The 15,733-nt window shown below is 32.4% G+C and overlaps 1 protein-coding gene across 1 annotated transcript; it reads right to left on the bottom strand.

Annotated features, from left to right (window-relative positions):
- Positions 1-1,135: 1,135 nt before the first annotated feature.
- On the bottom strand, positions 1,136-15,121 carry LOC111046829 (sorting nexin-4). Its single transcript, XM_039434037.1, is given in 10 exon segments — positions 1,136-3,200; positions 3,786-3,900; positions 4,089-4,221; positions 5,634-5,758; positions 6,614-6,660; positions 6,662-6,700; positions 8,121-8,258; positions 8,724-8,833; positions 9,812-9,917; positions 14,816-15,121. Coding segments are annotated over 10 exon segments (1,038 nt in total). The 5' UTR covers positions 14,990-15,121; the 3' UTR covers positions 1,136-3,149.
- Positions 15,122-15,733: the final 612 nt, after the last annotated feature.

Raw genomic sequence — 15,733 nt, 5'->3', positions numbered from 1 at the left:
GAGGTCATCAATGTAATGTTTTAGGTTTCACGCTATCCGAAGGCACTAACATAATTATGTCTCGAATGGCCGTAACAAAAACTAAGAAAAGAATATTATGAATCATTCCGAAAAATAAGATGTAACTAATAAACCAAATGGTTAGATTAACTGAAAATGAACAAAATTTCACAAAAAATATTTATCTAAATGGAAATTACTTGAATGCATTTCATGATATTAAAATAATTGTTGATATAATATGAAAACATGATAGAAATTAATGATGTAATAATTATAATTCATCAAACTTCATCAATAATAAAATTATTATGAAAGAATTCAGACCTAGCTGGTCTTTCGGAGGAGAAGACTGTCCGTCGGTCCTGACTATCTAAAAAGTAGTCGTCATCTCTCATCATCATACCTCTCACTTATTACCCACGCACAAGCCTAAGAGCTTATGTGGGTATCACCGTCAGTATTATAATTATTATTGGTATTTTTTATAGAAAAATAGATATTGATTCATTTATACAATCTAATCTTCAAATTCTTCTTTTTACATCAATCAAATATAAGGATATTCAGTATTTATATGATTCAAGATAGAACATTTTTAAACTCCTTGATAGGTTTCCTTTTTTTGAACAGTATAAATTCGGTATTTCTATATTTCTATGAATGGGCAGTTCATATATTCAATATATTCAGCAGGGGAACTGAAATTCAGACGAAATATTTTACCCTGTATAACATGGTAACTGAGCATTTTCGGACCTATGTTAATTAGAACTTGTTTCTTTTGATGTGAGAAATCACGCCCTGACTTATGGGCACCTTTTTTCTGGGAAGATTGAAGTATGGAGTTGTACACTAGCCTAGCCAACGAGCAGCTAAGAAAAAAAGAATTGCTCATTTTCTTTGTAAGGGTACAACATAAACTATACCAACCAATCGAATGACTATTTCAGAGAGAGAGAGAGATAAATTTGGATCTCTTCAGAATTTTAAATATATTCCTTGAACTGTTATATCTTCGTAGAAGAATTAAACATTGTTTGTACAATTGCTATCTTAATACTGGATTTTTATATTGCATGATCAGTAAAAAAAAAGATAGCCTAATAGAGATGACGTAACCGAGTAAGTTTCAAATTAATCATAATTTCAATTAAAATCGTTTATTCAATAACTGAAATAACACTCAATATACACTTTACATAAGTCTCATATTGAAAGTTCTCCATAGACAATTGGAAAAATATACTTTTACCACCTTTATACAAGAATGCAATCACATCACTAATAGGTGTAATCATCATTTATATATTTAGTCACATTAATAATATACAGTTATTTAGACGTTTTACATAATATACGTAGGTACTTCAGATTAGATAAGACTTAATAATTTACAATATCAATTACATAGTGTTTGGGAACATAAATTCTATTAAGTTTCATGATATTTTACAATATTTATAAATAATAATTACCTTTGGTAAAAATAAAATAAGACTTGCATATTTTGATTTTAGTTTTATGGAATGAAGGAGTATTTACTACAAATACATATTGTAGAATTAGAAATGTCAAGCAAATCAATAAGAACAGAGCTGGAGATATCGATCGTTGCAGAACAGGTCTAGAGTACGGTAATGATTACTTTTCTAATGCAAAAATAAAGTAGAGATCGAATAAACAAGACTCGACCCAACATGTAGGTCAAAGTTTCCAGGTCTCTCCTGAATAATTTGACGTTTTCTGATATCACTGAATTTATTATTCATCATGAAATCCTAACTGAGTTACGAATATTGTGGTATTTAAAAGGTTTGGGACCAAGGTTCTGATTAAGATAGCAGCCTCATCTATTACTCAACCTCAACTCAACTGTGGATTGGGTTTGGTTCTGTCAAAGAGTGACAACATCACCTTCATGTTAAACACTGTACATCTCAACATGAGAGTAGTATATTTTAAATGGAAGAGAGTATTGAAATGGAGTGGTAATATTGTAGTATTGAAATTTATGATGGGAATAAAATTATTTATTATATAGTTGTCCAAGTAAAAACAAGAAACATTGTATTCTATATTCTACTGTATGGAAGAGCTACTTACACTAGAAGGCAATGAGAATCATTACCAAAATACACTATTTATGATATGAGAAGATCGTGAAGATATCGTTGCTTTTTATGTTCATACAAATTGTGATAAAGACGGATCTCATACTTGAGATCTTGAAAAACTCTCACATTCCACAATCTACAAAAGTTTCTTTACAAACAATATAAATGTAGTTGAATAATGTACCAATCGGTGAAGGGCTTTGTAAGCATGAAAAACCGCAGACATCAGAGTGATCAATTGGCAAACAAAATGGTACTCAAAATCAGATACGACAGTTGAATCTAACATTCATAGCTGATCATAGACAAAGATCCTATGTTGAGCAAAGTAATCAATTAATAAATTACTTGAAAAGGATTGAATGAAGGCAGCATAATAAATTGAAAACAAACGTCCATGAGACTTGGGGTTTGAGATCTTTCTAGCTTCCATGCAACAAATTGACTTTCATCACCCTATTTCAATACATTTATCGTTTATAGTGACAAGGATTGGATGATAGCAGCTTAATTATTGCAGGTAGAAGGTCTAGAGTGCTGTAACTCTAAAATAATCAGTCATATGAATAATCAGAGAATCAAGCCCACTAACAAAATTTAGTCGTCATTTAAATTTGATTATCACAAGTAACTACTGTAGAAAATTGTCCTTCAATATAGTATCCAGAAGGAATCTAGAAGTAATCATGATTCAGTTTCATAAGACATAAATAACAGGGAACTTTAAACCCATGACTTAATCTTAACCTTGAAACTTAATCTTAACCTTGAAACTTAATCTTAATATTATAACCTAATAATTATTATGATATTCTGACTTGGAAGTCTGAACACTCGTATAAGTAACTTTAACTGATTCATATTTTACTATTGAGAATGAACTTACGAATCGGAATTAAGTACTGCATAACTAACTTATAAATGGCCTTGAATGGAAATAGTTATAACATGACTAGCACATGGCGTATCACCACTATGTCGAATACAATTAATCATTTAAAGGAATGTGTACAGATAAAGTACAGAGATCATCTAAGGAATACTATTTATGCAGTCCCTGATGTTTGTCCATGTTTGAAGAATCTGAAAGGACAAAAAAGTATTCATAAATTTATTGAACTGATGATTATTTGAGAAAAATTTGTGTCGTTCATTTCCGAGACAGTTCTATGGTTTACCTTGAATCGCAAGCCAACGCTTTCGAACGAATCATCAAATTGGAATGAAAGTATTATTTCAGGTTTGCAATAGTTAGCAGTCATCAGCGTTGCTTATTACTATTATATTAGTGCATGTTTATTGTTTAATTTCCTCTGTTCATATTTTAATTGCAGAATAATAAAATATAACAATTTAAATTTAACAATATAACAATTTAACAATATTGAATTTAACAATTTGACAATTGCATTTATACTGGAGTAATTATCGTTAAATTTCTTCTCAGATTTACAAGATTAACCAAATAGGGTTGGAGAAGTCAAAGGGGGGACGCCAGGTTCCATTTTTCAATTCGACCCGATTTTGCAAATTGATCCAAACTCAGTTTTTAAAAGCCACTAGGAACTTCATTTTCATTTCAAAAGTTTAAAGTCATCAGTTTTGCTTGAAAAAATATGTACGAAATTATAATTACATGAGTATTTTGTAATGAAATATTAATCTTACCTTACGAGTCATTTTAATTTGCATTCCCACATAGATTGAAAACGTCTCTTTCAAATCCGTGACTTTTCTCTGGTTGAAATAGTCAATATCTTTGGAGGCGTTCCTTGAGAACTCGCTGTAAAAGAAATAAAATTTACAGAACTAGATACTTCAATATTGAACTAATGCCAAAAAAATATAATAATATTAACAAATGTAACGGTTATAAGTGTAGAGAATGACATGGGTCAGAAATCTCTAACCTAGCCTTCAAATTCTGAAAATGAGCCTAACCTTAACCTAAGAAAGTCTATCTAGACTAACCTGAGAGATAACTGAAGTTCCCGAACAGATTCTTCCCCTTCATGGATTTTCTGATCAATCTGGCCAACCTTTATATCTCTGACTTCCTCTGTGTCCACAGAACCGAACAATCTCGACATTAAACTAGATCTTCCTGGAAAATACGAGAAGTTAATTAAAATGAGAATATATAAGTCAAAAAGTGTTCCATTCCAGAAAAGCCTAACATCAACAAAATCATTCGAATTTTAATAATTAGAACAAACTGTTATAATAGATAGTATTCATCAAACATGGAGCACGGATTCAATTGATTTATTCAAAATATTAAATTAACATCTCATAACTGACACTCCTTCCTTAATCGTGTTGAACTAGTTAGGCCGGTTGCAGACGAACCACTATCGCATGTGGGATTGGGAGCGATTATTTTCCATGTGGGGTACCACAAACGCAGTGCATATGGAATACATTGGCAGGCATGGCAGTGGCACTGATACTTCCAAATGGCGTTGCTCGCTGTAGTATGCGATTATTTTCCTTGCGATTGTCATACCACAGGTTTGAGCACTATGCTTCCCCTAGCTTCTGTACCACAATCGCAGTCGCTATGACTTTGAAAATATCTTATAGAAGCACCCGAGTATGATACAAACATTTGAAAACTGTTGCACTAATGCGCGTTTTCTCGGATGTAGTGTGAAAATCTCTCGGCGTTAGTCGTTTTGTTCTGTGATATGTCGGTCCCACATCCCACATGCGATAGTGGTTCGTCTGCAACCGGCCTTGAGCTCAATACTTTTTACAAAACAAGTAGGCCTACATCCAAGTGAATCTCGCACGAGAAATACTTTTTACAAAATTGAGCTACAATATATTTGTTATTCTATTGAATTACCAAATTAACATAAATAGCTTAAACAGTGAGTTAGTGAGTTGTAACAATATAACATTAAGCATAGGCCTACTACAGGTGTGTACTTCAAGATTTTCTCAAACTACGCCTCAATGACAAACACCATCGCTGAGGTATTATAAAGAATACTAAATACTGTACTTGAAATTTGTTTAATCCATCTAATTAGATTAATATTTTAAAAGCAAAAAGTTGCAAACCAATTTCACAGCCTATTTCAAGAAGCTGGCGATTCGGATCAAGATAGGACAATAGATTTTTTCCTTTACTGAGGATGATACCCGCAAGATCCTAGGCTTGTACATGGGCGATGAGGAAGGTGAAGATGAGAGATGAGTGGACCTACAGCTTGAGGTAGATTCCGAACTACCGGAAGCGATTGTTTAATTAATAAATACTATTCAGAGGAGTTCGACTCGTGAAGTAGTCACCTTCACAACGAGAGTAGCAGAGTAGCAGGCACATGGAGCTCAACTTATCTTATCAATCGCTTATCAACTAGACCACATAACCAATCGCTTCCCAAAATAAGCTCAAGTTTTAATGAAATAAGGTGAGAGAATTTTCACTTTTTCTGATTGAATAAAAAATTTTGAATGCTATGCTAAGGCTACAGTGAATACTATAATATTTTATTAGTTTTCAAATACCTTGTTGTGCCTTCTCTTTCTCGCTGATTCTACTACTGACGAGATCTTCAGCTTGCTCCAGTTCTAATTGCAACATTTCGTGTCTTTCACAAACACTTTGTACAGATAATGCGAAGAACAAATACCTGAAATCAATTATAAATTGTAAAAGAAACATCAATTTTGATTGTGAGGGAAGCTATTGTGAAGGATATCGAATTCGAGATGAATTATTATATGTTTTTGGACAAAAATTAATTTCATTTTAGAACAAAGCAGCTTGGATGAACCTAGAGCCACTAATAATCATATCCTAATCAATGGAATAGAAGACATAATAATGTAAACCTGAATGCTCTGACATTATTGTTCCTCAAATCTATACAGCCTATTACATATTGATATTGTAAATTCAAAAATGGAATGATGGAGTAAAGCTTCTATTATTAGGCTTTATTTCCCCTAGTCACTTACACAATACTGGCATAACTTATAAGCCTGTGTAGAACTGAAAATAAAGATTCGAGTAAGAATTTCATGATGAGATGATAGTTTGACTTGAATGACCTTATTTTCATTAGCATCAGTTCGTGTTTCTACATAATTTATTTCAGCTTTGAAAGTGATAAAAGCTCAAATCGAAACATGAATCACGTCACCGTACGAGTAAAAATGTATGTGTCAAGTTGAATTTTGGATTATTCATTCTGTGCAATTGTAGTAGGCACATTGAATACCAATATTTACTTTGAAACTCCACACTCATAGTAAAGCGACCTTTGCATTGTCTATAATTTGAATAAATTTGTGCTCGTATCATTCTTAATCTGAAACAAATTGAATGTCTCAGTGGAGTAAATTAAAGTTCTAATTCATTCAACGAATTCATACTTTGATTTTTTTAAATATTACAGAATGCCAATGAATAATACACTTATTGATACATATATAAATACTTATTAATACATTAACACTCTTATTAATACATATAATACACTTACTCTTTCAAATGATCGGCTATCAGTTCTTCAAATTCTAAAGCAATTCCAAATACCCGCAGCAATTGAATCAAAGAAGTGGCCCGCTTTCTGAAAAAATTCATAAACTTAGTTAATGTAGAGTGCATGTATTGAAACTTTTATGAATAATAGTGTATGTATATCATACAGTACCATAATAACTCAATTATTATTTTATTTCATAGAAGACACAAACTAGTGACTAATCAATAACTTTGAATGGAATTGATTATTGTATTGCTGATAGACAGATTAATTGATAGCAGGATGAAATTCATGATTCATAAATTCTAATTAGAAAAACAATACAATACAGTACACATGACACAAAAAATAAAACTTAAACTCAGAGAGAGAAAATTAATCTGGGAGTATAGCCCTACTAATAATAAAATTCAGAGGAACTGAGGAAGACAGTATATGTACATCAAATTAAAATATTTTAGGTATGATATCTTCTGTCTTTATCCAGCTTTCAATTTTTAATATAAGTGCTTTTGTAGGTTTTCCTGCAATGAAATGTTCTGGCATAAATTTAATAAGCTTTTTTGTTGTATAGTTGAATTGTCTTCTGCATATAGTTAGATCTGTTCGAGGAACAAAGCATCTATTTACTGATCTAAAACTATAATTAGTTGAATGAGGTGTAAAAAGATGTATATGGTTGCTGATATATTTAACAAGATTTCTGATATACAGTTGCCTAACTGACAGAACTCCGAACTCCATAAAAAGTTGCTGGCTAGGGTACCTTCTATGCACTCCTAGTGCTGCCTTGAGGATACTCTTTTGAATAATATTTAGTTTATTGAAATGAGCATTAAAAGCACCACCCCAGACCCTAATTCCATACTGAAAAACTGATTGGGCGTATGCAAGATAGACCATTTTACTTAAAGATTTCTCTTTTAGTAAGCTCAATTTATCTCTCTTTGCTTACAAAAGGAATTGCATATATGCTACAAATGAATTACATTATGTTACTAAATGGATTACATATGTACAGTGAATTGTAGATTAATAATTACATGAATCATCTCTTTTTCTTTTGAGTTTTTAAATTATTATGAATTCATTCTAGTTTTTCTGCTCTCTTAGTATTTCACTCTTAGTACTTCTTCTTTTCGGATTGAAATTTTATTTTTTTTCTAGTTTTTCATACATTCCATATGTTTCTTTTTTCTTTATTATATTTTTTCTATTTTCGACTGAATCTCAAGCCACTAACTATAGCCGACTGATTACTCGTTGCCATCGCTCAAACTACTTAGTTTTGCTGGTAACGCCAATGATAATATTATAATCGATTTTTAAATGGAAAATATTTTAATTTTAAGTTTTTGTAATGTATTGTATATGAAAATTTTTATATTTTTCACATTTGTAAAGTTTGTTTAATGATTTTGGCAATAAATATTTCTTTCTTTCTTTCTAATATTAATTGGATCATGTAGGTTGATAGATGAAACGTGAAGAGTTGTAAGCTTACCTGAAGACCATCTCCCATGTCTTTCTCGATGGCGCTCCATTCACTGAACACCTTCCCGTACGCACCATGCATTTTGTACATATTGAAGCGTCTACTAGCCAATCTAGCTCTTATGTCTAGAACATTGCTCAAGTTACTCTGAAACAGAAATTATCTGTTCATCAATGAAATTCCAAAACACTAAAGTTAATTCAATGTAGGCCTTCAAAATGAATGTAGGAAATAAGTGGATAATGTGTAGGTAATAATGTGAATTGAGTAAACAAGCATGATACAGAAGCGTATTAATATAAAATAGATCAGAGTACCAGTGAGCTAGCTGTAAGAAAATAAATATTACAGTGAAATAGACATGACATAATACATAGGCCTATATAGTATGAGTATTGCTATTCATATGCATTATGAGTAGATGCGTAAGATGTGTATGAATTGGTATTCCATGTAACTTAAATTTCTGACTTTTGTATATGAATATTTTGTGAGAGCAATAAGTGGCAGGGGCTTAGCTTGTCTAAGTTCTGATTACAACTCGGAACTAAGTGACAAGTTTTCAACTTAGTGAGTGTTATATTGAATTGAATAAGTGACAAAATTACTTACTTGCAGATCAACAGCATTTGCTTTAATTTCTTCAAACTGTTTATCCGGATTTCGAAGACGAATACTGACTGATAAGGCTTTCAGTTTTGATTCGGCCGATTGCAGGTAACCTGAAATATGCATATTTTGCAATCAGATTATGATTTGAAGGCCAAATTTAGATGTATAGAGCAATAAATGGATCAACGTCATTGAATATTGAAAATATTTCTAAAATACCAATTCCAGTAAGAATTGAAACAAATACAAACATGATTCCTCTACTGAAATTAGTCAGATAGCTGAAATTTTAGATGGTTAATGAGGTGTCGCCAACTATTTCAATGAATCAACGGTTTTAGAATTAAGATGAATTTGTTGAATTAGAAATCGTGAATCAGCTATTTAAATTGATAGCTGAAGACTATTTATGCATTTAAAATAAATATGTTGGGATGACTCATAAGGAAAAATGTACCTATTATATGATGTCATGATAAATATAAAATCTTGATCTTTACTGATTGTCACTGTATTTTCCATATTTGTTCATTTTCCGTACTGTTTTTATTCATATTTTATTTTTATGAAGAGAATATACATTATATTATTACATTTATAAATATTCAACAAACTTATCTCTACCAGAATATTGATATCACTGAACACACTGCTGGCGAACATATCTATTTATGACATAGTAAATATATTCACTTTTCCTTTTATAGGGCTACTAATACTACAATAATTATTGGAAGTCAATAAAAGTCTTCAGTACCTTATTATAGTATTTCATCAATGTACAATTCATTATATTTTGCATTGATAATATATTCGTAGAAAAAGTACTAGAAGATTTTTTCATTTCTATTTATGTCAGTAGTACCAGTTGTATGAAAATGTAGGTACTATACTACACAGAAAATTGTATAATTCTTTAATTTCTGAATTAAGATGTATTGGAACTGAATTGAAACATCTTTAATGGCAAAAATAAATCTTATTAATTTGCATTGATCGTCTCAAATCCACTGGAGTATTAGCATCAATCTATAAGCTGCCAAAGTTTATTGGAAATTGAAATAAGGTGATGATAAGCAAAACAGTACCTGTTTCTTTAATTGTTTCATTCCAACTGTCTTCTTGCTGAAGGAATGACACTACAAGTGGGTCATTGCAAAGTACGGGATGATCGGCAACACGATGAAGGAATGTCTGAAACAAAAATGTATTGCATATTAGTTGTCAGGATTGAAATAAATAATATGAACAATTGTAAACAATAACGATAGAAACATAGCACAAAGAACTTTTACAGATAAATAATTATCCCACAAAGCACAAGACACCTGTACTAAGAATAAGTGTTACCTTAGTGTTAACAACTGATACGTACTGGAATAAGTGTTAAGAAGTGTATGAGAAAGCGCCATATTTCAAATATAAACGCGATACGCAACACGTTGGATAACAATAATTGATAATTGTTAGTAGACTTTGTAAGCAATGCAAATGGATGTCATAGTTTATGGTTAACTGTAGAATCAGCCTTATTTCAACTTGAATAACAAGTTTGGAGGTAGCCTATTATCATGTTCAAAATATAGCTCACCACAATATCTTCAAGATTCATATAACAGATAATTCAGCTAGATAGTCAGCAGTCCTGTCGGGATCTACGAATTAAAGTCTTTCTGAATTTCAAACGAATATATCTTATACCTATTATTATGTAGACTAGATTTCATCTGATAGCTTATAAAGATTTCACTTTCTTAGTAGTTATGAAGGCTATATTGTGGTAATTATCCATAATAAATGAAGAGACAAGAAGTTGCCCAACCACAGATTATAAAATACAAGATAACGGTTTCGGTTGTTACACCATTATTTATTTATTTATTTACAACAATGTGGGAGCACACGGGAAAATCCCAAAAAATCTCCCAAATCTAGGAAATCACAATAATCACTTTACAAAGTAATTGAAAATTGAGAGAAAGAAAGAAATACAAGGAAAAAGCTATTCTATATTAGTGAAGAAAAACATTTTATGAGGAACTACATATACTAAATACTACCTAGATAATATACTTTATAATAGAGGTCATATACAATATGAGAGAATAATTGATTGATTGATTGATTGAGTACTTTATTTATGTAGATTACAATATATACTGGCTTATACACTTATATACAATAGCTTACAATACAGCAAAATTATAGATGAATTTACATAATATAGACTAAGAAAATAATTATTGAACTGTATATGATATGAAAAAGCAGTTTGTAATACAATAACTATAGATAATAATCATATTGTTATGCATCTACATAAATTGGCGGAGCTTTGGACATATCAATGTCCATTCTTCGGAAAGAATATTAAAAATATCCTCCCCACTAACTCTCTACCAAAACGTTAATTTCGTTATTTAAACTAAGGATCTATTTATTAATGGAAATATTGTAAAAGTTTTAATCAATATGAATATTAAAGAGAAAAAAACAGAAAATTGATAGAGTAAAATAATTATATAGGTAGATAAGATCAAATAATTGATTAATAAAATGAAGTAGGCTGAAAGTAGATCAGGGTTATCAACTTTCAGTAATATACAGCATTATGCAGTGGATAATTGAAATAACATGAGTTTATATAATATATATATATATATATATATATATATATACAATTCGTTCTATAACATGGTTTAAAGGTTTGTATTTGTGGGATGGGTGGGGGATGGATGTCATGTGATCGTTCTAGGGCCGGACAGTTTCAGTCATTTGTTCCAAAAGATGTTTTTTAAAGTTAGGATGAAGCTCGCTCGGCTCTCGATGGACCTGATAGAAACAGGAAGTGCATTCCATGCACGACAGGCACTGACTAAGAAGGATTTTGTGAAAATAGTAGTTCGATGATTGGGTATCCTTAAAGTACTTTCTCCGGTTCTAGTATGTGAAGCATCTATCCTCCTACCTTCAGAAACAAATTTGAAATCATCTTTAAAATAGTTCGGATTACCGTATATCAAGATATCTCTAACAAGCTTGACTATTCGAAAAAGCCTCTGATCGGGAAGCTTTAATGTTGAACTAGCAATGTGGGCTGGGGTGATATGATCATGGCGTTGGAGAGAGTAGACGAAACGTAGACAATAATTTTGGCAACGCTGTAGTTTATCATTCAGAGTGACTTGCATATCGTTAAGAACAGAATTACAATACATTAAATGTGGGAAGATGAGAGATTGAACCAATAATAATTTAATGTTTCTAGGGAGGATATCGTGCATTTTCTTCAATGCATGCATGGCTGAGAATACCTTTTTACAAGTTTTGTTCACTTGTTCTGACCAGTCAAGAGTATTATTCATAATAATGCCTAAATTTTTAACTGAGCTACAGTAAGGAATGTCATTACCGTCTACACTAATTTTGTGAATCGATTCAAGGTCAATATTGTTTATAAGACGAGAATATCCAATTATAATGGGTTGTGTTTTGATGGGATTAAGCTTAAGGCCATTTTTCTTTGTCCATTCCACTATCGAATTGATATCCTGATTCATTATTCCAACTGTTTCATTAATTTTTGTTATGGGACAGCTTAAATAGATTTGAAGGTCGTCTGCATAAGTATGGAAACTGGAGAATTTGATAATGGAAGAAAGGTCATTAGCATACAAAGTGAAGAGGAGAGGGCCTAAAATTGAACCTTGTGGTACTCCATGCATAACGTTTTTCCAAGTTGACTTTTTGTCACCGACAGATACACATTGTTTCCTACCTAATAGATAGGATTTAAACCAAACTAACGAGTTGCGACTGAAACCAAGAATAGCCAACTTATTCAGAAGGACTGTATGATCAACAGTATCGAATGCTTTAGAAAAATCAAATAGGGTGAGGATGGTGCATTTTCTTTGGTCCATAGCTAACCTTATATCATCAGTGACACGAAGCAGAGCTGTCTCAGTTGAATGGAATTTTCTAAAGCCTGATTGAAAGTTATGAAGCTTACTATTGTTGTCTAGAAATTTTACAACTTGAGCATGGATGAGTCTTTCTAGCACTTTGGACAATGCAGGTAAAATACTGATTGGTCTAAAATCCTCAACTTTATTGGGTGATGGAACTTTATTTAGAGGGCGAACCAGAGCAAACTTCCAGTTTTCAGGGAAAATGCCTTCTTCAAGTGACTTGTTGAAAATGTATGTAATGGTTGGTAAAACAGCAAATAACATCTTCTTGATAAATTTAATAGGAATTTTGTCTACACCCATAGCATTACTATGAATACGTTGAATTGCTCTGAAAGTGTCTTCTTCTGAGATTGGATGGAAATGAAATTGATCAGTGATTGGTAAATCTAAGTTTGTAACCTGCTCTTCAAGATCATCAATGTGATTAGCAATGACAACTTCGTCGCGTTGGTTAGAGTGTGAAACGAAATGGTCATTTATATTATTCAATGGTAAGTCAATTTGTGGATTCGATTTCTCTTTGCCAAGCCCGAATTCTTTTATTCCCTGCCAAAGTGATTTAGAGTCTTGTCTATTGTTTGTCATAAATGAATTCAAGTACCTAATCTTTGAGTTCCGTAATTCCTGTTTAACCCTATTCTAAGGCTCCTGTACTCTATCAAACTGTCCAAGTCAAATGTCTTTTTAAATTTTCTATGTGCTTTGTCTCTACGTCCCATCATCTTAAGTATGTCTTCAGTCATCCACGGTACTCGTCGTTTTCTATTAATCCTCCTTGTCACATAAGGTGCATGTTTGTCATACAAAGTCAAAGTCCAATTCTCGAAAGTCTTGACCATGTCATCAACTGAGGGTAATGCTTCAATTTGATGCCATGGAGTCTGAGCCACATCAGTCAGGAAGGCGGCTTCATCAAAGTTTTTGAAGTCTCTATAAGTGATAATTTTCTGTTCTGGCTTGGGTATCTTATGGGAAAGTACACAGTAGATCAAATCATGTCTAGAAATAGCTGGGACTGAGATTTGGCCTGCTTGAACAACCTCATTGGGATCACTAACAATGAGAAGGTCAATGAGTGTGTCTGATTCATTAGTATGATGAGTTGGATCGAGAGGTAAAATAGTCATGTTTAGGCATTGGAAAATTGTAGTCAGTTGAAAGTAGTCAAAGTTACGATTTGTCATGTTCAAGTCGGTGTTCATATCCCCCATAACTAGTATACGGTTATAACAAGGCATAAGAGAAAGCAAGGCACTTTCGAAATCTGTGAAATGACCAATTTTTGGTGGGCGATAACAGATACCAACGAGTAATTTATCAGTACTAGATAAGGATAATTCAAGTAGCATAAACTCTGGTCTGGAACAATACTCTTGTTTAGATGTGATTAAAACTTTTGTTTTGATACCTTCTTTCACATAAATTGCTACACCCCCACAAGCTTTATTTAATCTATCATTCCGGAAAAGATTATATCCAGGCAATGCAACAAAATTTGATGAAATACTAGGCTTCAAAAATGATTCGGAAATTCCGATTATATTGAAGTCCTGAAAACGGAAGATTGCTCTGAGTTCATCAATGTGGCAACTGAGGGATTGTACGTTAAGGTGAGCAATAATAAGAGAGGAATCAATAAATTATGAATTAGATGCTGAGAATTGCAAATAATGAATGAGGTTAATGATAACAGAGCTAAGAATGAAAAGAAGTCACACTACTTGGTAATATACTACTCTCTGTAAGTTGATGAGGTCTAGCTTGGGAAAATAGGTGTCTACATTGGGTGAAGCTGCTTACATGCCTTCTTGAACTGACTGGGATTCATATGAAAAAGGTCTAGGTGAAAGCTATGGTAATTATAAAAATTCATCATGCGATTGATTGGAGAATTAAAGTGACTACGGTATTCAATTCGGGAGGAAGAAATCTGAAGCCGGATTATCAATCTGTGGTAAACTGACCAGTTAAGTGAATCAGTTTACATAGATTGATAATGGGTGTAACAACCGAAACCGGTATCTGGTTTTTTAATAAATATGTGGTTGGACAACTTCTATTCTTTGTATTCAGTATAAAAATTTCCATTTTTCTAGAATATTTTTGAAATTTATTTACCTCCAAACCAGCTCTCCTCCTATCGATGAAGTCTGGATCGAAAGTATCGCTGGGCGTATTCTCCCAGGTGAATGTAGCTCTCTTTTCTGGCAATGGTGGTACGATTGTCCAGGGATAGATTGTCTCCAGATACGTTCTCAACTGTTCGAACTCGGTGTAACGACGCCACACCATCCCTAGGCTTGCCAGCTTGCCTGACCATCCTTGAACGATGACTCTGTTCGCAAACAAAACTGATCAGACAGTTCAAGACAGGTTACATACTGGAGACTCATAAGCCATGAGTCTATGAACTCAAATGTTTATGATGAGTGAAATTGGATATCAAGAAGAGAACGAGGATCTTTCTATCAATAGAAGCCAAAAGCATAGATTAATAAAATGAGCCAGTACCTAATAAGGTCAAACTGGTATCTTAATACAACAGATTGAATAAGTAGCATGAGATTTGTAGGCTACTGCAGTTGAGCAAATAACAGTTTGTTTCATTCAATTTCAGACTAACAAAACTTAATCTGAGTGAAATCTTTATAGTAATATCACAAAAATTTTGCTATGCAGATCATATCTTAGAATCCGTTTTAACCCGTAGGCTAGATTTGTTATCTCTCATCATCATTCAAGCAAACTGGAAAGCAAAGTACTAAGTTAAGCATGATAGAATAGAACTTGGGGAAAAAATACAATATTAATTTGATGACACATCAATAATTACAGTTCTTGATAGAATAAGTTACAGTCTGGTTTGGTATAGCTGTATCTGTTTTCAGTTCTATTAGGCTATATACATTATGGATGAGAGAAACGTTCCAAATTATAATATAATTTTTAATACTTATACCATTTGGTAATCCCGTCCTGTCCCCAAACCTATGGATTGGGGTACAGTTAAGATTTAATTCACGAAAACGTCGACAG

Source organism: Nilaparvata lugens, chromosome 8, assembly GCF_014356525.2.
Source record: "Nilaparvata lugens isolate BPH chromosome 8, ASM1435652v1, whole genome shotgun sequence".
NCBI lineage: Eukaryota > Metazoa > Arthropoda > Insecta > Hemiptera > Delphacidae > Nilaparvata > Nilaparvata lugens.
The sequence above is the reverse complement of the archived record's forward strand: the minus strand, read 5'-3'. Positions and strand labels throughout refer to the sequence as shown.